This window comes from Aethina tumida, chromosome 2, assembly GCF_024364675.1.
Source record: "Aethina tumida isolate Nest 87 chromosome 2, icAetTumi1.1, whole genome shotgun sequence".
In the NCBI taxonomy this organism is placed as follows: Eukaryota; Metazoa; Arthropoda; class Insecta; order Coleoptera; family Nitidulidae; genus Aethina; species Aethina tumida.
Genome location: NC_065436.1, coordinates 35,990,266 through 36,015,200, shown reverse-complemented (window position 1 = coordinate 36,015,200; position 24,935 = coordinate 35,990,266). Strand labels below are relative to the sequence as shown.

Below are 24,935 nucleotides of genomic sequence, written 5' to 3'. Positions count from 1 at the left end.
ACTGGAACTGACAAATAATAAAACAGTTCGTAAACTTTTTAATTAAGCCAATAATGAAATCATCCATATTTCTTAAGTGGAGCAATTTGCGTTCGTGATGGAGCCAGTGAAAGTTCCTTTGTTTGAAATTTTGTCAATCAATAAATAAAACCACCGTCTTCTAGTTAATGTTATAATGAGTTAAATAGATACAATGGACGTATTTCATTACTTATCAATACTTATTGTGATGCAGCATCTTCTTCATAGATCTGGGGACTTGCATCCATTCGTCGCTCTCCTCTCCCGACTCTCGACCCAGTCTGGGTGCGAAGCTCAGGCTCTTGTGCCTGTTGGGGTTCATCACCACCAAAGAGTACGGAGAACCCTCGATGGCCTCTAGGATGCTCTGGATCTCGTCCGCCTCCAGATAGTCGTAATAGCCTTCGGCGGGCGTCGGAGTACGCTTCCTGCGTCCGAGCCTTGGGCCAAACCACATCTGGTTGGCGGTCTTCTGGTTACGTTTGTCCGTCGTCACGTCGTTCGAAGGGGCTGCTAGGACAATGTGCAGGCACATTGCCATCAGAATCGTACACGTTAGGGCTAACTGAGACATTGTGACTGATGCCTGGGGATGGAACGTTTGGGTTTTTATACTTGGGAATTTGCACGAAAACAAAACCCCCGGGGATACAGATAAATTGTTACGGGACATGAAATTTGCTGGTCATGATTGGTGAGTTAACAAACAAGGATTTACATGTGTGTGGATAATGCATTTGTTTTCGTTAGGTTTAAGTGGATTTCTGACTGTGTTACTTTGTTTATGTGTTTCAGTGTGACACAAACTCATTTGGCAACAGAAATTATAATTTTGTTTTATGGTGTTTTATAACTATTATGTACATATAAAGATTTTAGTGTCAGATGCATGGTGTAATTTGAAATGTGTGTAAAAGACGAACGGCAGCCAAGATTATTTAAAATGATAAACTCCTTTGACATACATACTCGTAAGTGTAGTGGAAAGTAAAAGCTAGATTATGGCTCTATTTATTTCATAACCTCTGGTGGATTGTGATCATTTTAATAGAACCCAACGATGTTGTCTCATGAGCATTTTAATTTTTGTCGAGAAAAAAATGTTCTTGCGATTGAATTATTTTTAGAGGAATAAATTTATATTTCTCTTTATTTTTTAAACTTTAAGCTTAAAAACATCAATGTTACAATACAATATTTAACGCATACACTAGAAAATGTATTAAAAAATAATAGTAATTTTTATTACTGAAATTAGTATTTCTATGTTATACACACATCAACATAAAGGCGATAAGACAGTAGGAAAGGATTTTAAGGGTAATAAATTTATATTTTATAGATTTTAAACAAAATAAATAAATGTTTTTTATAGGTGAGTTCAGAACGAGATTAGTTAACTGGTAACTGGCGACCAAAGTAATATTTTGAATAAATTTATAAATAAATCTTCATATGATAGGTAGACTAAAAATATCATCACATTATTTGAATTTTCTTAAGACGTTTGGTAAAAATTATACTTAATTTTCATGTAACCATTTGTTGAAACAAAATATCATAGTTCAGTTTTTCGTTTCTAGGAGTGATATATTGAATTAAATATCTTTGAAATTATTAACTTTAAATATAATGAATAGATTATGTAAACTAATAAATAAAGTAATTAACATTTAAATTTCACCTAATTTGTCCGTGTATTTCTCAATTCTTGACAATTTCACACATTTTTTTACATGTTTATGTCAGTAAACTTAATAACAAAAATCATTTGGTCACATTGTTCTTTAATCTAGCCGAAATAAATTATTTTAAATCACAAATTTAAATTACTAATTTTATTATTATTTTTTTAATTTACTGGTTAATGTTTATTATAATAAGAAATTTAAATTTCTTATTATAATTGGTAAATTTAAATATTTTAGTATAGTTAATTTTACAAATTTAAATTAATATTATTGACATATTATGTATATTTTTAAATTTAATTTTAATTTTTTAAATTTAATAATTCAAATTCCTAATTTTATGTATTTTTTAATTATCATTTTTAAATTTAATTTACTAATTTTATTATTTATTTTATTCGTTTTTTTATGTTTTAATTCAATTCGTTAATTTTAAATTTTTAAATTTTATAAATTTAAATTAATATTTTAATCTTTTTTTACACACAATTTAATTTACAATTTGTTGAAATTATTTTTTTTAATTTTTTATTTTAAATTGAAAACAATTTTTTCTTAATTTATTGATTCATTATAATATTTAAATTTAATTATTCATTTCATTATTTATTTTATTTGTTTTTTTTGTTTTAATCTAATTTGTTAATTTTAATTTATTACATTATAATTTAAAAACTTTTTTATTAATAATTAATTTTTTTATGTTTTAATTTAATTTGTTAATTTTAATTTTTTTAAGTTTATAAATTTAAATTATTATTTTAATTAATTTGTTAATATTTTGTTAAATTATGTAAACTTAATTTTTTATTATAAATTTAAAATAATTTAATTTTATTATTTTTTTAATATTATTGATTAATTAGAATTTTTAAATTTAATATTCTAATTTTATTATTTATTTTATACTTATTTATGTTTTTTGTTTGTTTGTTAATTTTATTTTTGTTTAATTTTGTAAAGTTAATTTTTTATTTTAAATTGAAAATATATTTTTTTTTTAATTTAGTTCATTAATTTAATTATATTACTTATTTAATATAATTGAATAATTATAATTTTTAAATTTAATTTACTAATTTTACTATTTATTCTTTATATTTTTTTTTAATATAATTTGTTAATTTTATTTTCTAAATTTTTGTATACTTAATTTTTTTATTTTAAATTATTAATTTAAATTTTTCAAATTTTTGTACATAAATTCCTTTTTCATAATTAATTGGTAAATTTTAAATTTCAAATTTAATTTTCTAAAAAAAAAATATTTTTAAATTTTTAATTTTCTCTACTAAAATTAAATTACTAATTTTATTATTTTTTAATTTAATATGTTAATTTTAACATTTTAAATTTTGTTAAATTTTAATATTCTTTTAATTTAATTGAATAATTTTTAATCTCTAAATTATATAAATTCTAATTAATTATAATAATTTTTTGTTTAATTGATTTTTGATTAGTAGTAGTTTAAATTTCTAATATTTTTTAGCTAATTGATTAATTTTAATTTTATGAAGTTTATAAATTTAAATTTCTAATTTTATTATTTTTTTAGTTAATTGAAAAAATTTTAATTCTTTAATTGTTATTACTTTAATTTTATGAGTTGGGATTATTAATTTTATTATAATCTTTGTAATTCAAATAGTTAGTTAATTTTAACTTTAAATTTTATATATAAAGGTGCTTTAGTTCAAAAAGTTAAGAGCTTTTCTTTGTAGAAAATACGTATCTAATGAGGTTGGTGATGGAACAACATATATTAGTTAAATCAAAATAAAAAACCATTTGAAATGTAATAGGGCAGGGGTTAATAACGGCGAACCGTATTTAAATTCCCCTGCGATTTATGCATCAGACGGCTACTTAAAATAAATTATTTACCAGGAAGCGGGCGTTTTAAAACCGGCGAGCCAACACGAGCTTAAATCTTTTCGAGAGATAGTGACGGTGTGACAATGTAGCTACATCACACGGTACACGTCCCCCGGTGCATTTAACAGTCGGATAAATATATTGTTAATTGTTGATGAGCCACGACGTCTCCGGTCGTCGGTCGGGCAAACGTGCCTCGATCGGTTCGTGAAGGTTGAAATTGTTGTGTTTGGTTTGTTTAAAATTCGCCACATTCCGTCCGTGAACGGGGCCCAGTTGGACGCATTTCCTCGTGCACCTCAAAATGGAATTACACGTCACTTTGATGAGCGCGTCTTGAGTCCAGGCGGGGAGACTCTAAAATTCCGCACACCTTCGGAATGTGCCAATGTCAAGTTCTCATTTAGTTAACCGTCTACGTAATTATCCGTGTAATACAACGTCCATAAACTGTTTTATTACGTTCGAAATTATTTCTCTCGTTTTTACTATTAAAACAGATGGTGCATTTTTCAAACCCGATTAATTTTTAGTCCCCATATAAACATGCAAAAACCCATAGAAGTTTTATGCCGGCCCGGGCAAAAATCGCTAATGATGGAAATAATTTGTAAGAGTAAACGACATCTGCCCACTTGCCGGGTATGTAACACTACCCTTATATTTGAACGTGCAACAATAAAACGCAATTATGCGCAATTCGGGTACAAGTTATGGAACGGATGTTTTATGGCTTGTCCATTTGCATGTAAATTGTCCCGCAATAAAACAACTGTATCGTATATCCAAAATAAACTATTTTTACCACTTCGCAACGAGTTTTAAATTACATTAGTTTATAAATTGAAAAAAATAAATCTACCTTTTCTATCCCACTGAACGCACTGGAAGTGAAAATCACACTTTATTTTTAATTAATTGGTTAATTTTAAATTTCAAATTTAATTTTCTAAATTTAAATTATTTATTTATTTTTTTTATTTAGTTGATTGAATTTTAATTTTCTATTCTAATAAATTTAGACTAATTTAAATTTTTTCTGCTTATAAAATTAAATTAAAAATTTAATTATTTTTTTAATTTAATAGACTAATTTTAATATTTTAATCAATTCAATTCTAAAAAATTAATTAATAATTTTAATTTTTTGTTTAATAAATTTTTAATTTTATAAATCTTAAATTTAGATTGATTTATAGAATTTTACAATTTTAAATTTCTAATATTTTTTATAGAATTAATTGATTAATTTTAATTTTGTGAATCATATATCCAAAATACACTATTTTTACCAACGAGTTTTAAATTACACCCATTTACAAATTGGAAAAAAAATTCTACCTTTTCTATCCCATTATAATTTTTCGCATTGAAATCGAAAATAACACTTCATTTTTAATTAATTAGTTAATTTTAAATAACAAATTTAATTTTCTATATTTAAATTATTAATTTAATTTTATTTATTTAATTGATTAATTGTAATTTTTTAATTTTAATTTTCTATACTAATAAATTTAGATTATTATTTTAAATTTTCCCTGTTTATAAAATTAAATTACTATTTTTATTATTTTTGTGATGAATATTACTAATTTTAATTTTCTTTTAATTTAATTAAATAAACTTAATTTTTTAATTCTAATTCTCTAAATTCTAATTAATAATTTATAAACCATTACTGTCCTACCAATATTATAAACAACATATCAATTTTAGAAAACGAGTGTAACTTCGGAAACATTTGCCTGTTTCTAGTTGGTTCTATTCACTTAACCCCCGCCCCCCAGGTGGACACAATAAAATTCCTGCTCAAAATTGTTTCTTTAAGACTTTTAACTTTGAGAGAACGATTTGTAACGACAGGAAGTTTACAGTCTCAGTTAGAAAACGTAGAAAGGTTTAAGTATTGAAACTATACGACGAATTAAGGAAGATATTTTGTAACCCATTTTCCTGCTACAGGCTCGCCCTTAATCCGATAAACATATCTGGGACATTCTTGGGAGACGTCTTAAAGGACCAGCCTAACCGTTCCAATAACCATAACTGAGACAATGTGGAGCGTCTTCTAGAAATTTGGAAGAATTTGATCCTAGATTTTGAGTATTAAGAAATGTGAGGTTATTATTCGTAGTAGAGGTGGAAATACCCAATATTAAGTTCAAATTTTTATTTTTATTTTATTTAACAATAAATTTTGTTAATTTTTTTTAACAATATTTTTTGAGATTTTTTGTATTTTTCATAAAGCACTCGTAAAAATATTCATATTATAATGACGCTATTACTTTGAAGTTATTTCTTCGAGTATAAACTTTAGTATTTAAGTTTAAACTTATTAGTTAGAGGCGAGAGGCCAAAAGTCAAATTTCAAGAAGACAGAGGAAGACATTGAGAGGATGAAATCACAATTCTTTGCTTTTCACGTGGAACCTTCGTGTAGATATGGAGTTGTGGTTGACGTATTTAAGGAGAACAAAAAATGTGTATCAGGAAGTTCAACTTTTTTTCCTATGTTATTTCTCCTTGGTCGTTGGTCAGGAGAGCAGTACTACTTATAGGAAAATAATCAAATCAAAGTATAATTAGTTAGTATTAGTAATAGTAGTTGCTCTAAAAATATTCATATTACTTCCAGTATGATCTATGAATTTTAATTATCAATTGTAGAATATTCATTTATCTTTAATTTACATGCTTGTCTAGCAAAATCGGTCAATTAGGTCTCAAATTTTACTCAAGAACTACGGTGTAAATTCCAAAATTAATTTTTCGAAATTGCAACAAAAAATTATGTGTGATTTTCGTAATTAGGGAGCCAAAATTTATAGATAAATCATCTTGAAATATATAAAAGGCAAAATGGCTGAAAACCAGTGTTATTGGTTTGATGAAATCAGTATCAGATATCATTTAATGCGAAGCCCGCAAATTAATTTCTAATATAATTAACAGTTTGATTTATTTCCCAGATCAAATCAATTTGAAACCTTACTCAGCTCAACTGCAAAAGGATCGGCTAAGTAAATAATTAGTATTTATAGTCGGTCTTATCCAATAACAATTAAGAAAAAGGCAAAAAAAAGACCTGTTATGTGGTTAGTTAATAAGGCAATCAAGGAAGTAGTTTAGGATTCGTTCGTCTACGGAAGTATGCAGTTACAGGATTTTAATTTGTCCGTGCAATTAAAAAGCCTGTTCGATGATAGACAGGCCTTTTTATGAAATTATTCTGGTTGCGTTCAAAAATGGAAAACGGCTCCTTTGTCTCGGAATGCCACCAGCGTTTCGACGTCCCGTGCGATAAATTAAAATCACGTTCGAATCGACGCCGCCCTTAAATGCCACACTTATAGCCCTTGTGCAATGCCAAACAACGCCTCGCATTATGAAATCAATTTTAATCGTGCACACGTACTTTTTATAATAACCGGGTAATTACCCCCATCGCGGTACAAATACGGCCTAATTGGGGCCTTTTAACCTCCGTCCGGGATTGAGAGAAAAAAAAGTAAAACGTCAAATTCGTGCACTACGTTGGCGACCATTAGGCTATGCAAAACTACGTGCACACCATAACCGCATGAACTGTATACATCATTTTGTCACCAGATAGTCACGATATCAGTTTATCGGACGCGAACTGCGCACCAATTTGCATGCGCCGAATTCGACTGTTCGTATTTTCGTTATGCAATACGTAAATGAGGAAGTCTAGCTCATTTCAAGCCCATTGGCATGCTATTATATTATTTATATTATATTATTTCTCGAAAAAAATGTCTCCCTTAGACAGGATAATTACTTTCTAAAAATATAAATTCAGTGAAACATCTTGTATATTTTTGAATTTTTTAATTCTACATAAAATAACTAGATCATGTCCAATACCTAAACCTAATTATTTTTGAGACATTAATTTATTTCAAGAATTTTGAGAGGTCGATGATTTAGCTTACACACAAACCATCAATTTTGATGCTGAAAAGTTAATTTATATACACGTTAACCAATAACCATGCTACCTCAGGATGGATCCACCTTGTCATGGTGTGAATCCGACACTGCCTCCGAATGCCATCAGGAGTGCGCTTTTTTAAGATTTTCCCCTCTTTATTCCAAAAAAGACCATCCTACAAGGAGCCAGTATTAATATGTACTCCCAAGTACGAGGTGTTTATTATTTGTGTTTAATTTTTTATATTTTAAAAGATTAATAACTTTCTTATATATAACAATTAAATTAAATATTAAAAAAATTTTAGATTGGTTTAATTATTAACATTTATATTTTTCAAATTTTATTGAAAAAATTAATAACTACACGTACAAGTGTTCTCAGTTGCTTCAAATTTTTAAAAACATTGATGCCTCCAATCTCAGGATGATGTGTCTAATTGTTTTTAAAATATCAATAAGAACAGGTGTACAAAAATTACATCTCTAAATTACATAGAAAAATAAACCTAAACCTAAATATTTTACATTATATACAAAATTTAAAAAAAGTAAAAATATACAGGATGTTTAATACGAAATAACAAAATTAATGACACTTCCCGTAAATAGCAAAGATATTTTAAGTTTAAAGAATTATGACTTAATATGCACAGTCAAAGTGTCCAGAAAAATCAAATTAAATTAAATTAACAAATAATTTAACTTATAAATTATAAGGATAACTAAATATAAAAAATCACATTGTTTAACTAACACATTTTTTAATGCAAATTTTTTTTTACTATTTATTTTATTTTTGGTACTCGTTAAACGGTGCAATTTATTTTGTGTTATTGACATAATAGTCATCAAATTTTGATGTAGGGCGGTCGAAAACAATCGAGGAACTCCGTCCAGATATTAATTTTTAATAAAAAAATACATATAGCATAATTATTATAAACAACATAATAATAAATATTTGGATATTTGGTGGGTGTTATTATTTTAATTTTTGAAGGGGTTGTAACATCATTTTAAAAAATATTTTTTATTTAATTAGTAAAAAACACTTTTTTATTAATTCATTATTTTTTCACACACATAACATAATAACAAATATTTGGATATTTCTTTAATTAGTAAAAGACACTTGTTTTTATTAATTCATCATAGTTTCACTTTAGTTTTTTTGGTTTTAATAAATAAAAATTAAATAATTTAAAAATATTTAGGTGTTGTCTAGGCACTTTTCTCCAAAAAAACTTCTTTAGACAGGATAATTACTTTTTAAAAAAATAAATTCAGTGGAACATCCTGTATATTATTAAATTTTGAAATTGTAATTGCAAATATAATAGCTATAAGATGTCCTCCCTTATTGATTTTTTTCAAAAATTTTGAGGATTCGTGGTTTACCTAAAATGTGTTTAAAGCCATCAATTTTGATGCTGAAAAGTTCAATTTTGGTATGAACGTTACCACCTACAAAGAGTTGGCATATTAATACTCCCAAATAATAATAATAATTATTTACGTTTAAATTTGTACATCTTAAAAGATCAATAACTTTCTTATTTTTAATGAAACAACAGGTATAATTAAGCACAATTAAATTAAATATTAAAAAAACACCTATACATTATTGACATTTACATTTTTCAAATTTTAATGAAAAAATTAATAACTACATGTACATATGTTCCCAATTGCTTCAATTTTTTAAAAACATTTAAGAACTTGTATTAATTTAAAAAATGTAAAAATATACAAGATGTTTAATATGAAATAAGAAAATTAATGTCTGATGATGCTATCACCCAGATTCTGGAAGGATACGTAGAGAGAACCTGGAAACCTAGCGCACGGCTACAACATTGAGATTTTGGGGAGGAATTAATAATGGAGGAAGAACCGAACTTTTTTTAATAGAATCCACTTTGAATGCGCTTCATACCATGACAACATAGTTTTACCTATTGTGTTACCCTATTTAACCAATATAACCCCGTTAATCTTGGAAGGCAAACTCCCTAGATTTTAATACAATAGAAAAAGTATGGAATGCTATGAATCGTTAAGAGCATTATGGACCAGCAGCTAATTTTGACAGTACAAAAAATGTGGCTAATTTGGACCAAAACCTACTCAATAGGCTAGTATTAAATATGCCGGATAGTCTGTATATTAGTTTTTAATAATAATAAAAAAATAAATATGGCATAATTATTATAAATAACATAATAAATAAATATTTGGATATTTTTTATTTTTTTTTTTTTAATTGGTAATAAACACTTGTTTTATTAATTTAATAATATTTAGGTGTTACCTAGACACTTGTGTTTATTATTTTTCTAGTTGGTGTTTGACTATTTTTTATTAAAATTGTCTAATTTAATGTATTTTCAAAAATCTAAAATGAAATATTTATTTTTTGACAAATAAAATATGTTAATCCTTTTTTGACCAAAATAAATTATTATACATCTCTAACAAATTATTTTTCTCTTAAATTAAAATGGAATAAACTGTGTCTTGACTCGAGAACAGTGTGCGAAGCACAAAGGAAAATGCATCTACGAAATTGATTTATCTCTGACCAACTCTTCATCGAACAAGACTCTAATTGCATTTAAACGGCGAAGATTAGATTTTGACGCTAACACGCATGCTATTAATTTTATAATGGTTATCATATATTGTATCATATTATAACTGATTAATCTCGAGTTATTCGAGTGGAATATTTCCACACTGGACACTACAGTTAATTTACATATTGTTGTGATGGATTAGTTAAATTCTACACACTTAATTGTAGAAAATTATTAAAGTTTTTTCCGATCCGCCTTTATTATAATTGCAGGTGTGTTCAAATCCTTCAACATCGGGATCAGAGATATGTAAAATTCCTGACATTTTTAGAAGCTGATGCCAAAATCAGATATTTGTGTTAATTGTGGGAAATCTGTTTAGTTTATAATTGGAATTCTTATATTTATAACTCTTTCACTTATTTTTTTGTTGATTTATAATTTTAGTGCCTCGCAACATATAATAAGAACAATTTCGATCCATATACACATATAATTAATAAGTTTGTTACACTTTTACCGAAATTATATAACGAATATTAATCCCGAAAACTTTTGTGTTAGGACTTGCAAAATATACTTTCTATTTTTGGTCTAGCACAACTTTCGATCTTTAAGCCTACTTACTTAATTCAAATCACTGCAATTATCTTATCTCAAAGTGTAATTATATATCTTTTTGTACTGCGATTGTTATATAAAATACTTTTATACGATGTTCCAGTCAACGAGTTCGTTCAACCCACGAGAAAACTTTAATTTTCACAATTTTTACAACCACTTAATCCGACCGTCCTCTTGAAGAATCCTAAATCAAGATCAAGCTGGAATGACTTATGAGTCCATTATATAATATAAACGACCATGAGAGCAAATTTTTACGTTTACCCGAACGCAATTGTATCTGTCCGCAGTACGTCTATTTACCCTGCCTATCTATTGATGAATTGTGGTCCGGTTAATTTAGGTAATCGGTTCAAACACTAATTGACTGAAAGTTCCATTCGAACTAAAGTGGTATTTGCAAAATTATACCCATATGCTCGATCTAATGATCTGAAACTGTTGGAGGTTGCTGATGCATTTCCAGTTCAACAATTTTCCCAATTTATCAATCCTCAAAATGGCCACACTTTCTAAAAGTAACAGATAAGGTTAACCACAGCGGAAACAATAGTAAACATTAATTAATTACAGTATATTATTGCTTTACCTAATATTAATAAATTAGTAGGGATACTCCCAACAAGTTTCTATAGGATCTAGTCTATCTATGTCATCTAGCGCCAAGCAATTACAATTCACAAACGTAAAAAAGCAATTGTTCTAGAAATTTATCCTAGTAAATTAACCACACACTTCCTCATTCATGCCATTTGTTCCCGGTTATTAAAATTTCGAATCATAACTAAAATAATTAGATTGCAGCTTAACAGTACATTTAATGTTCCTTAAGCCAGTTTAATAAATTTATTTGAAACAACGGTCATTGTGGGCGAGTTTTACTTAAATACATAACGATTTAACTTGTAGTTAAACGGTTCTTTAAATTATGGACTTCTCTGATTGCAAGACTTATGTTCCTGCTAAATATCCCTGTAATCTAAAGATATTGGAAGGAACGAAACGTGTTCTGCTGGATTAAGCACCGATTTTTATTGTCCAATGGAATTTATGTTGGGGGGAACTTGACCTTATTCAACTTTTCATATTCAGCCGGTGACAAAATACACGCAATTAACAATGATTTTCTCATTAGGAGCGGTTGTGCATAAGTGTGCACCATCGCGCTTTATTATCTAGTTGGGGTAATTTGATACATCTCGAAAAGAATCGTAATTATCAATTATCGTCGGTCGTGTTTACAATTCAGTGGGCATATGCCAGTTATATGGATATTTTTATAGACCGAGCCGTATGCAGGGAAAAAATTCCCCTGAAAATATGGATGGCCTTGCGCCATTGTCATGTTTATTGTTCTGCACCGGAACAAAACAACGACAACGTACTTCTTGTAGCGTTGCCTCAGACCATCTCTTGCAAATTATTTATCTGTTCAAAATCTCACTCTTCCAATGTTCTTCGTCATGTAGATTAGAATTTAATAATAATAAATTTACTGTGGGTGTTTTATCTTTACATTTTAAATGGCTTAAAATTCACTCATTAGTATTAATAATTGTTTTTAATGACTGCCTTTAACGTACCTAATTGGACAACATTGTACAATAAGAATTAAATTACTTCAAGTAAGTTTCTGAATGCGAATTATATTAAGGAAGATATTGTTCACTTATATACAACTTTTCAAAAAGTTAATTGCACAAAACAAAGAATAACTGTGATTAAACTACACCATACAGAAAAATAGATTTATAACTATTCAATATTTATCTAAAACTATTCTCATAAACTCACAGTAATAATATTTTATGAGTCAGTTTATATCAGTACATTAAAAAATTCTTGGCTCAGTGCAGCCATTAAAATTGAACTTTGTAATTGATTTTATGTCAACTCTTAACATAAACAAACTCAACAAACTAAACATACAAAGGCATTAAAAACTCGTTAATTAATTTTAAACGATTTATTCAATACAATTTCCCAGGAATAATGACTACAAAATAAATAATAAACCCCTTAAAAACACTAGGGTTATGATGTAACAAAATCAATGGTGTCTGAATGTTACCTCTCACAATTAATCACATTTAATTAAACATTCTATTCGGTTGATTGTTACTAATTTTAAAAGTTGATGGAACAGCCACTGTTTATGGCCTCGATCTCCTTCTCATCAAGTGGACGTCTTCTCCACCTGGGTGGCAGTTGAAAGTCATAGATGGGCTCACCACTAACTTTGGTCGTTTGTGCACTCGATGTGGCTCCAGAAGACACAACACCAGCCCCCGTCTTCGACTGGTCTTTGGTTGAACCGTATCTGAATTTGATGAGTCTGGCACGAACAGGCTGGCCCAGTGAAAGGGTCCTTTTGATTATTGTATTCATGTTGTTTTTATAGGCTCTGCAAATGGAGGTTTATTAAAAATGATTTTGAAATTTGATAGGGTGATTTTGTGTTTACATAACAGCCAATTTACCAAATATATCTGGGTCGTGTGTTTCACTGTTTTGAGTTATGTCATCTGACAAAATTGAAACATAACCTATAAAGATAATAATTTATTTTCATTTAATTTTATACACTATTATTCAATAAACTCTTTAAAAACAATATTTTAATGATGAAATATGTTACGTGTTTTTATTTTAATAATAATTAATTGAGTTTTTACAGTATTTATTACAATTTATTAATAAAATATCGGTTTTATCCTTAGAACACCTAACAAGTCCTCGGTAGTATAGTGGTCAGTATCCCCGCCTGTCACGCGGGAGACCGGGGTTCGATTCCCCGCCGGGGAGGACATTTTTTAAAATTATTTTTTTGTATCAGAAATAATATGAATTTATTATAGAATTATTTTTTATAATTTTGAAAGCTTCAAATTATAATTATAAAAATAAATTAATATGATATATTAAAAAATTACAAAAGAATAAAGACATACTTCGTTAATCGAATGTTTATAATTTTAACATAGCGTTTGGTACTATATTAATAAACCAAACTTTTAGAGAGAATCCCTAATTACATTGGGGCAACTAATATATTTTTTTTAAATACTTTGAAAATGCTCTGAAATAATTCAAAAAATATATTAACATCATAAAATATTATAATTTTGTAGAGTAGTCTCTCTAAAAGCTGTTATAAAAAAGGTATTAAATAGAGAAAATAGAAAAAACTCTGTTTCAATGATCGTCGTTTCATTTTATAACATACAACTGGGAGTTTATAACAACTAATTTTTTTGTTTGTATTAGAAATAATGTGAATATTTTGGGAAAATTATTATAAACATGCTTAAACGCTTTAAAATAGTTACAATGTATGTAACCTTAATAAAAGTAAAAATAATTTCTAGAAGTACTTTTATTAATCTCTTATATAAGAGATAGAATAGTAATTTTATTTAAATCATTCATTGTTTATAAACTATTCGAATAATATCAATTCAACTTATGGATTAGATAGTGAATAATTAAATTATTTCAATATAATATATATTTTTAGAAAAATCTCAAAAAGTTAGTTATATATAAAATATCAATATAATTAGTAAAAATTGATTGTCGTCACTTCTAAGATAGAAAGATTTAAAAAGTGAAATTTCATTATAAATGCTCTAAAATTTAGAGACTCATACTTCCAAATTGTTATGGCCACTCCATAAATACAATCATAATAATATACAATAAAGAAAATAAAAAAATATTTTGAACATAATTTTAATTTAATTCCAATAAACAATTATAGAATTGTGATAAAAATAACTGAAATATAATCAAACCAGAAGCAATATATTTGAAGTGGCATTGTAGAAGTTAGATAGGAAGGTGGTTGTTGCATGAGCGGCTTAAGAGTAAAAACGGAAAATAAAAAATCGCTCGAATCGAATCAAGTTTTTCTCGTGCTTGATCTAGTTAAGGTACTATGGCAATGGCAATGGCAATGGCAATGGCAATGGCAATCTGTAACGTTTGCGAACGTCTGGTAGGGCAGGCGAAGCAAATACGTACGATATTTTGTTTGTTTTGTTTTGTTGTGGCACACGAGTCTGGATAATAAATACTATTTTTATCATATTGATTTTATAGCCTCTTTATTTTGTCTCGCGTTCGCCTGACTCGGTCGCGGTGACATTTGAATAGCAACAATGACCAAGGACGGTCGTCCATAATACTGTCCACTCTATCAAGCGAGTCTGCAACACGGGGCGAAAACAGGGCTCCGAGCATTTGTAACAAGAATATAAACAAATGCTACATGTTCAATTGATGCATTTTTTATACGCCAGCTATTTATAAAGACTGCCTCACTTAATTTAAAACCGCTCTTTTCTTTTATACATCGCATTCTATTAAATTTCATTTAACCAAACACAAATAATTAATTAAATTTATTATTTCATTCACAAAAATCTACTATTAATTATTGAATAATTATTTACTGCTTTCATATGGAAGTTGTTGTTTTGTTTAGTTAGTTTTTGTAAGGTATCAATAAACGTGTAGATTATTTATAGTCCTGCAACGCAGATACTTAAACAAATAATCTGCATCTTCGTAATCTGAATCAGAATTCCGGAGTTTGATAACATTACAATTTATTAATCCGTAACTGGTTTTAGTTGTGTAATGAATCCTAACAGAATCGCTATAAATAAATTAAGTTTCTGAAACAAGATTATTACATTGTAAGCATGTGCAACGTATCGAACTGGTGGATACATATATTAAAATTGACATTTTTGCTAATGCACATCGTAAAATGATAATGTAATATTGCGATTGTTGTATTTTCTCTAACGAACTGTTGCAAAACTAGTTCCCATGATAGCAAAAATTCCAAAATAATAAAAATAGCAAAATCACCAAGTAATTAACTGGAAATACTTCAAAAGTGGCCATTGTTGCTAAACCACGTGCAGTTTGAAGAATTGAAATTATCAAGATCAAACAGGAGCTTGCCGTAAAGACCATTATTTGTGCTTTTTACTCGCAATTATATTTAATGGTGCATTTGATTCTTCTGTTGTTAAAACAACGTGTGTTAACACTAGACTTTTCACTTTTTTACTTTTCTCGAATAAAAATCTTCTAGTGATAAATTTAAATAATAAAAAAAAAAAAATTAATTAAGTCAAATTCCAAATTTAAATCATGTTAAGTTAGAATAATTTATATTTAGTTTAGTTAATTTAGGGTAATTTATAAGAAATAAAATTAATATCTGCCATACAAATATTAAAAGTAATTAAAATAAAAACACTAAAGATAAATTTAAAAAAATAGATACTTCTATTTTTTTGATTGTTAGATTAAGTTAGGTTAGATTAGGTTAGTTTAGGTTAAGTTAGATTAAGTAAAGTTTGGTTAGGTTAATTTATCAAACGTAAAATTATATAAAGCATATAAAGATTAAAAGTAAATTATACAATACTAAAGATATATTTAACAAATAATAATTTAAATTTAACTAAAGATTTATTATATTTTTAATAAAATAATTATAATATAATATATAATTGATGCATGTAAACGTAGTTAAAATAGAAATACATAATGTACATTTAATGTAATTATTACAATAAATATTATTATATATTATAAATTTTTAATTTTAAAAATTAAAATAAATTATTATAGAATTATTTTTTGTCAATTTGAAAGTTTCAAATTATAATTAGTTAAAACTAAAATAATAATTTTTCTGTTGTTAAAACAAAGTATGTTAATACTGGTTTTTCACTTTTTTGCTTTTCTCGAGTAAAAATATATGTATTTGTGATAACTTTAGTGACAAAAATTTAATTCAAAGTCAAACTCCAAATTTGAATCATGTTAAGGTTAAGTTAGGTTAAATAAAATTTAGTTAGGTTAAATAAAATTTAAAAAAAAATAGACACTTTTATTTTTTAGATTGTTATATTAAGTTATATTAGGTTAGGTTAAGTTATATTAAATTAAGTTTGGTTATGTTAGGTTAGATTAAGTCAGGTTAGGTTGGAGTAGGTTAAGTTAGATTAAGTTAAGTTTGATTATGTTAATTTATTAGACGTAAAAAATACTAGATATATTTAAAAAATAATAATTAAAATTTGTCTATAGAATTATTATGTTTTTAATAAAAATTTATAATATAATATGTAATTGAAGCAGGTAAACGTTCGTTATTTTATTTTAAAAGATACAACAAGAAGATTATAACAAAACATATGCTGCGCCACAAAATTGTGGAATATTTTTAAAAATTAATAAAAATAAATTAAGTATATTATTATTTTTTTTAATTAAGGATATAGTTTTAAGGAATCGATGAATATATATATATATATATATATATATATATATATATATATATATATATATATATATATATATATATATATATATATATATATATACGACCTTTTGACAAGGTCGTCTCATACTTAAATTTAATGTTCTTATGACATCCTGATCCTTGTGGTGCCTTTGTCTAAAATCTTGAGTTTTTAAATATCGATCTTGTGGTGGTGAGGTTATTTTTTTTCATACCTATCCAGGTCTTCTCCTTCATAAAGAACAACGACTACCGCACAATTTTCTTTTGAAATGTTATGATTATTTGATCTATTGATCATTTTAAAGATTTTAAAATATAATCATTAACCATAAAATAATGTTACAAGTGCAAAACTAAATTGTTTTAACAATTCAAGAAACATCGATGTTTAGTTTTTTTATGTTTAAGGGAAAAAACAAATATTTTGCGAAAATTGTAGGATACCGTATAGCCAAAGTGTCAAAGTTAATAACTTAATATACAGGCAGTTTAAAATTTTATGTTAAAAAAAGATATTCAAACTTTAGTAAATATTCCAAAATTTTACGGCGTAGTTTTTTTTTAAATTTAAATTAAGGGAAAGGGAAATAGTGTTAAGCCACCTAGCGGCCATATTTTAAACTAACTAAACTATTATCAAGGTCATTTTTATTTTTAGTATATATTTTTTCTATTTCAACTCGATTAGTAATTAGAAATGGTGACTTTTATTATATAGCCACCCAGTATATTCACAGTTACTTTCTAATATTTGAACTTGTATTCGAGCTATCGGAGTTTGACTGTCAATTTAATATAGAAACAATAATTTTCTCTTTTAATTAATTATAGAAAATTCTATGTTCGACTGAATTAATTAATTACGTCTATACAAAAATCAGTTAATTACGTTCGTTTAAAACAGTATTCTCAAAAAAAAAAAACCGTATCACACATGTGCAAAGAATCTGGTCCAGAACAAACATTAAATAAATCATCCGTTCATGTTGATCGTTGAAAAATTCCAAAAACGATCATCCAAAAACCACCGCACACCTTTCAGTCGGCTCGTTATGTACAGTTACATTTTTTAATTGATTTTAATGACCGGACCGAAATTCAAACAAAAACCAAATCACGGACACCCGAACATGGTGGCCGCAAACTTCAAAATTAATTGACTCCTTGCAACGGGCAGTTTTTGCGTATCAATTAATGCGAGATGTTTCAATCAGTATTTCTTGAAACACGCTGTATATGATTGTGTCAAAAACAAAAAGTTGACAGTCGTTTTGACAGTTGTCATTTTGCAGGAACCTCGTTAACGTTTTGAAACAAGTAACTGGTAATGAACATTAACTAAGGTTATTATATATATTATTAATATTACAGAATCAACAAAAACACTATGGATGAAACGTTTGTGATATCAATTTGTGACGACGACGACGACAACAATAACATCACTGATGTGGCCCCATCACTTGACGTCCCAAGAAAGCTTATCAACATTCCTGACGAGAATGAAGAAACTCCAATTTTCCACGCTGTTCGATTACGAAATTTAAAAGCCCTGCGATCTTTATACCTCAGTGGTGCAGACTTAAGCCACACCAACAAGCTGGAACAATCCTTATTGCACATTTGTGATGACAGAATAATTCTGGCACAACTTTTCAAATACAACATCAGCAACGTGAACAAACCTTCGATAGATGGAAGCACGCCATTGCACAACGCTATTTTTTTATCAGACTACGACATCGTGGAGTTATTATTAAAAAACAAAGCAAAAACGAACATTACAGACGTCAAAAAACGTTCACCCCTTCATTTGGCGGTTATGAACGACTGCTACGAAATAGCCGAACTGCTAATAAACAGTGGAGCCGACGTGAATGCGGCAGACGAGGAGAAACAAACTCCTTTGCACTATGCGGTTCAAATGAACCAGAAAAATTTCGTGGACATGTTATTAAAGCACAAAGGGACGGTTAAGCAAACGGATATTGATGGGTATACACCTCTACATGTTGCAGCTTGTAAGGGTAACAAACCAATCATCAAAATGTTGTTGAACAGATATCCTAAAGGGTTGCATCTTGTTACTTACCAAGGGGATACTCCGTTGGATTTAGCAGAGAGATTTAACAAAATGAAAGAAATGAATTTGGTTATGCAGGAATTAGGAATGAAGAGTTTGAAGGTTGTCTGTGATAAAGAAAAAGTGAACACAATTAAGGGTTTCCTCAATTAAATCTTAATTTTAAAATTTTCAGGTTATTTATAAATATTTTCTCATGTTTAGCAGGTCTATGTTTAACTAATTTTCTACGTTTTTGTATGTTATAATTGTTACATTTTTATCATAATATTTAATGTGAGTAAATCTTTTTTAATAATTACTTTTAATACGTGTTATATATGTTATTTACAAAAATTTTTAATAAATTAAAGTTATATATTTTAAGGACGTTTTTTATTTAAATTATTATTATATAAAATGGTCAACCCCTTACTTGTGGAAGTTTTCGCTAGTCGTTGACAGTGGACAAAACAAAAAATTGGTTGAAGAATATAAGATTTTTTATTTATCTAACAGTCTTATATTTCTAATATTACTGTTTTTTTCTTTCTTTCTAAAAGTTTCTTTCATTCTTTCTTTTATTTTTTTAGGTAAATGTATACCATATTAGTCTAAAACTTAAAGTGAGCAAATCTATATTTTTAATATCCATTTTTTATTATTTACTATTATGAATTTATTTAAGTTTTTTATTATATAATTTCTTCAACAAATGTTTTTTATGTTTATTAATGTTTGTTTAATTTAATATATTATATTGACTATATTAAATAGACATGATTTAAAAATATTATTCGTTTTAACATAGTCAACAATTAAAGGTGTAAAATAAATTGAGGAAGTATTCAATGGTATGGCATTTAAAAATACAATAGATGATGGATATAAAAATTTTTATTTATTGGGATTTATCTAACTATTTTTAATCTGTCAATTTATTTCTGTATTATAAAAAATATAAGAAATAGACAAAGACTCAGTTTTTTACCAAGACATGTTTGAAAACACCTTAAATATCATTTATTTTGACCATCTACAAGAAAATGTACGAGTTTTACCATGGCCTTCACAATCATTGAATGTAAACCCCATAGAATATCTTTGGGATTATTTAGAACTAAATATACGGCAGTACTCCTCAAAAATAAGACAGAGCTACTTAAAAGACGGTAAATGGACTGGCAAAAAGTGCCTCCAGAATTTACCAGAAAATTGGTTGGCTCCATGAAATAAAGATGTGCAGCAGCTGATGGTTATGCAACAAAATATTAATGCATCTAATTGTTTTTGGTATATTATTCGAAAATTAAATTATTTAATAAGGTTTCCAAATAAAAGAATTCATTTTTGTATAAAATTCTGTTCTAATTTATAATATCTTAATAAAAGTAACTATAATTTCTAAAATCATTTTTATTAATGCCTTATACAGCAGACAGAACAGTAATTTTAATTTTTAATATTTATTAACGAATTATAAACAATTCAATTTTAGGTTTTCGTAACATTTGTCCAGGAATGTATATACAGTAATTAACTTTTTACTCTAAAATTTACTACGAGCTAATCTATATTTTTAACTATTATAATTTATTGAATTAACCTTTTTTAGAATTTATTAATGTCAGTTTACTTAATTTAATTTATTGAATATATTAAAATTACGAAACATCGTTTGGATATATTTAATCAACAACTAAAGGTGTAGAATAAATTCAGGAAGTTTTTAATAGTATGGTTGTCAAAAATACAATAGGTTGCTAAATACAAAAATTTTTGTTTATCTAATTATTTTTAATCTTAAATTTATAATATCATTATATTTCAAGTATTTTATTAAAGTTTTGAGGACACCAGATTCATATTTTTTAATTTATTTGAAATAAAATCTTCTTTAGCCGCGTTGGGCACTTTTTCGTAGGGGAAAATCTTTTAGGTTCACGTCACCGACATGCTCGACCTTTTTTTGTTAATAAATTCAGACAAAAAAAAATTGTTGATTTGGCTGATAACCTCGTTTACTAGACTAACAAGCTATGTGTCTGCCGGCGTTTCAAGAGAAAAAGAATAAAATCCCGGAACTAGAGGGTGAGTTAGAGCTGTACATTTGAGAGCATTTTGAAATCAGGTAAAATTTTATTAATGCAGTGGTTTCGTTAAAGGCCTCCAGGTAAGCCCAAAAAGAGTTTGACTTTAATATCTTTTACTGTTTTTAAAGGGGGTTCATAGAGGAGAATGCCGTCTGAAAGGAAAAATCAGCTCCCAATTCTCTTACCATCTGTTACGAACGCGCTCAACTTCGTCGAAAAGTAATAGATATGATATATAAACTGAAAATTAGCCTTACCTAACAAATAATAATAGATTTAATGTATTTTTAGAAGTGAAAACTTCTTTAGTCGCGTTGGGCACTTTTTGGTAGAGAAATATTATGCGTTTGCGTTATTGACATGCTCACGCGCAGTGTGCTGTGCGCCTTAAACACTTTTTGGATGGATGAAATCTCGTGCGTTCACGCCACCGACATGCTTATAGCAGTATATCTGTAGCTATACAGTTGACGTATAGTGCTCTGTATATGTAATAAGTGAAATTGAATGGATTTAGTGAAACATTTATTTAAATATGACCAATGATCGAAAACTCAGTACTATAAAACATAAAACGACAATCGACGCCGCTTTTACGCGATTCTTAGATAAATTTGAATCAAACATTTTCATTTCTTACTTTAGTTATCGTAAGCCTATTGTATCTTTTTTAGAACAAAATGAAATATTTGAAAGTATAAAAAGTCTAAGTATTGTAGAAATTAATGATGACAATGATGCAAACAATTAAAATGATGTTAAATATCAAGTACATTGAAATACTATAGTAAATACAAATATTATCCATAAATAATATGATTTTATATTAATTGTTATTTCAATTGAATTGTATTTATATCTTATACAGACCGTATTATATTTAAGTAATAAAAAAACATATAAACATGCATATAATTGTTGCTTAGTTAATATTTAAGGGGTCAAAAGTAAAGACATTATATACATTTGTTTGTTTGGTTTGGTGTAACACTGGTAGAAAAAAAATAAAAAGAAACTACAACCAAAAAAGTAGTTTATTGAAATTTATAAATAATGTACTTTAAAGAAACACATAGATATTCTAATTCTTCCTGTTTAAACTGAACTGACAAATTAATTTATTAAATACTAATCAACAACTGATATTGATTGCAGGCTAAAAAGATGACCATCACTCACCATAACTCAAATTTTTAAGAAAATATATTTTTGGGCAAATAAGATAGCTAGTTTTTTTCACATTTTAAAAGCAAATTTAATCAATGTTTTCATTTGAAATAAAAACATTAAAACATTTCAGAATTTTAAGAAGATATAATTTTTGTAACGATTAAAATTTAAAATCTAATTAAATAATGTGAACATTATGAAATTTCAAATTTTAATATTAGTTTTCACTTCTATCGACAGTCTCTATAACTGCCAACTTTAAATTTTGTCTTTTATTACATTAGGTCAATCACCAAGTAATCCGTTGAAGAATATAGAAACTTTTAAAGATTATAATTAAGTAATTTTTGAGCTTTTTATTTATTTTGATGGATTATCTTGATGGGTTGTATCTTTGACCATGACATATTTATTATAAACACATTAAATTATATGTTGTATAAGTTCAGATTTCTAATAACTGTAATTCGTAATTGAAATCAATTCGTGCCATTTCTAACAGTACAGATTATTGAATGATACGTTTAAAGTAAAACAAAACTTGCGATTCAATGACACAGATAGAGACAAAAGCCCCCCATTAATTAGTGTCAGATGAAATTACCATCCGTACGATTTGATAAATTCAATCCCAGTTCGCATACATCAAACTAAACGTTTCCAGGTTAGAAATCCCATTTCCGCATATTTTAGAAAACCGCGAATGAATAAAACATTTTTCGGTTAAAGGATAAATCATCGCCGGATCGAAAACGGAGTCCGTTTTACAACGTAAATAAATAGTTTGTGTATGGCCTAATCATTTCGTCATGTTTTCGTTGTAAAGTGTCACACGATCCATCACTCATTTTGCTGCGAAACACGCCATAAATATAATATGTATGGTAAATGTATGATTTAGATATTGCCGATGTACAGTTAGGAAATGAGTCTTTGTAGGAGGTTACTTACCGGTTGCACATTTAGCGGAAAATTTACGTGACCGGAGACAAAACGAGGAGTTCGAAACAAGACATTGTGACCGGAGGCAGGCGCGTTCATATGGTTTTATCACGTAGCTTAATTCGTGTTATAAAGGGCCATATTCATGATTGACAGCCAGCGAAACTCTTCCTGATATATTTTAAAACCTCTCAAAGATCTCTTCTCGTTGTTTTAGAGTTTATGAGTTTGAAAACAACTGGTTTTAATAAACTTTAAAGTATGTTGAAGAACTAAGATTCATCTAACTTACTCATTAAAAGTTTATGGAAAATGTATTGGTTTAAAATTTTTATAACAATTATACACTTACTACTTAAACTACTTTTCTAATTGATTTGAACACAATTTAATTCATTTCCGGCTTCCTGGTGGAAATACTCCATATTCGTGTAAATAAACTTGTCAAAATTTTATTATATTTAATTATTTCTCTAATAGCATTGTATTTTTTCTTTTCTTTTTCTATAAATATTCATAGATTTTCCTTAAAACTGTATCCTTATTTTATTAAAAAAAAAATAATATAAGAAAGTTAACATACTTGCATTGCATTTTTGTTAATTTCTAAAAGTTGGTATTCCATAATTTTGCGGCACATGGTATTTTCCAACGACTTATTTAATTATTTCTAGATTTTTTCAAGAAATTTTTTTCATTAAATTTGTAAAAAGAGGAAGAATGATTTCTAATGATTGTGGATCATGATTGCGTCTTTATTGCCAATTGCATCGTGGCAAAGTAAATTAATTAAGCGTAATGCGTTTCCCACATTACCGTTCTGGAATCTGGAATCTGTTCAATTCCGTGTAAACCGTTGAATTGTTCGCAACATTTCAACTAATGGTCAATGAGCAATCTAGATCTGAAAGATCCGAATCGGATGCGTCCACAATCACTTCTCACGGAAACTGTTTGTGAACACTGTTTAATTGTTATTGTTTTATAGATGGTTTTCTTCTGAAGTCGTAATTTTATCTTTCTGCATTTTAATTTAGAATTATGTTATATTGTTATTAAAAAGTACAATTTTATTTATTTATACCTTTTAAAATATAATTAATTAAATGTTATAAAATTGGCGAATGCGCAAGTTTATTATTTATATTTAATAAAATTTATTAATTTCTGTGTTTAGAATTTGTAAAATTTAGAAATATAAAAATTTGTATATTTATAAAATTTTATTTTATGTAATTTTAATATATTCTTTTATCAATAAATTATATTATTAAACAAAATTTTATAAATAATCCGTTTATTAATTTTTACTGGAATATTAAAGAATGTAGTATTTTATTATCCTTTTTTTAATTATAATTTAAAATTTAATATTAATAATTTAATTTTTAATATCTTATTAGGTTTTAACTTAATTGACAAATAATATTTAACAATTTTTGTATTTAAAATTTGTATGAAAAAAAAAAAAAATGAAAAATTTTTTCTTCAAAAGAACAAGAAAATGAAAAATGTCTATAATTATTTAAAAATTAAACAATTTAATATTTTTAATATGAAAACTATTTAGAATTTTATTTTTAT

General features: G+C 27.1%; 2 protein-coding genes and 1 non-coding gene across 3 annotated transcripts; 2 read left to right on the top strand and 1 right to left on the bottom strand.

The window, feature by feature from the left end:
- Positions 1-214: 214 nt before the first annotated feature.
- Positions 215-595, bottom strand: LOC126264649 (PBAN-type neuropeptides-like). The gene has a single exon (XM_049963329.1). The coding sequence runs from the start codon at positions 593-595 to the stop codon at positions 215-217; it is 381 nt and encodes a 126-aa protein (XP_049819286.1).
- A 12,891-nt stretch (positions 596-13,486) lies between these two features.
- Positions 13,487-13,558, top strand: Trnad-guc (transfer RNA aspartic acid (anticodon GUC)). Its single transcript has one exon. It is a non-coding gene; the product is annotated as a tRNA-Asp (tRNA).
- Positions 13,559-18,337: 4,779 nt separating this feature from the next.
- Positions 18,338-19,533, top strand: LOC109595732 (ankyrin repeat and protein kinase domain-containing protein 1-like). The gene is made up of 2 exons (XM_020011149.2): positions 18,338-18,401; positions 18,456-19,533. The coding sequence occupies exon 2, from the start codon at positions 18,472-18,474 to the stop codon at positions 19,318-19,320; it is 849 nt and encodes a 282-aa protein (XP_019866708.1). The 5' UTR covers positions 18,338-18,401; positions 18,456-18,471; the 3' UTR covers positions 19,321-19,533.
- The last annotated feature ends 5,402 nt before the right edge of the window (positions 19,534-24,935 follow it).

Excerpts from the sequence above, each read along its gene's own strand:
- LOC126264649 (XM_049963329.1), bottom strand. The coding sequence starts at position 595 with ATGTCTCAGTTAGCCCTAACGTGTACGATTCTGATGGCAATGTGCCTG.
- LOC109595732 (XM_020011149.2), top strand. The coding sequence starts at position 18,472 with ATGGATGAAACGTTTGTGATATCAATTTGTGACGACGACGACGACAAC.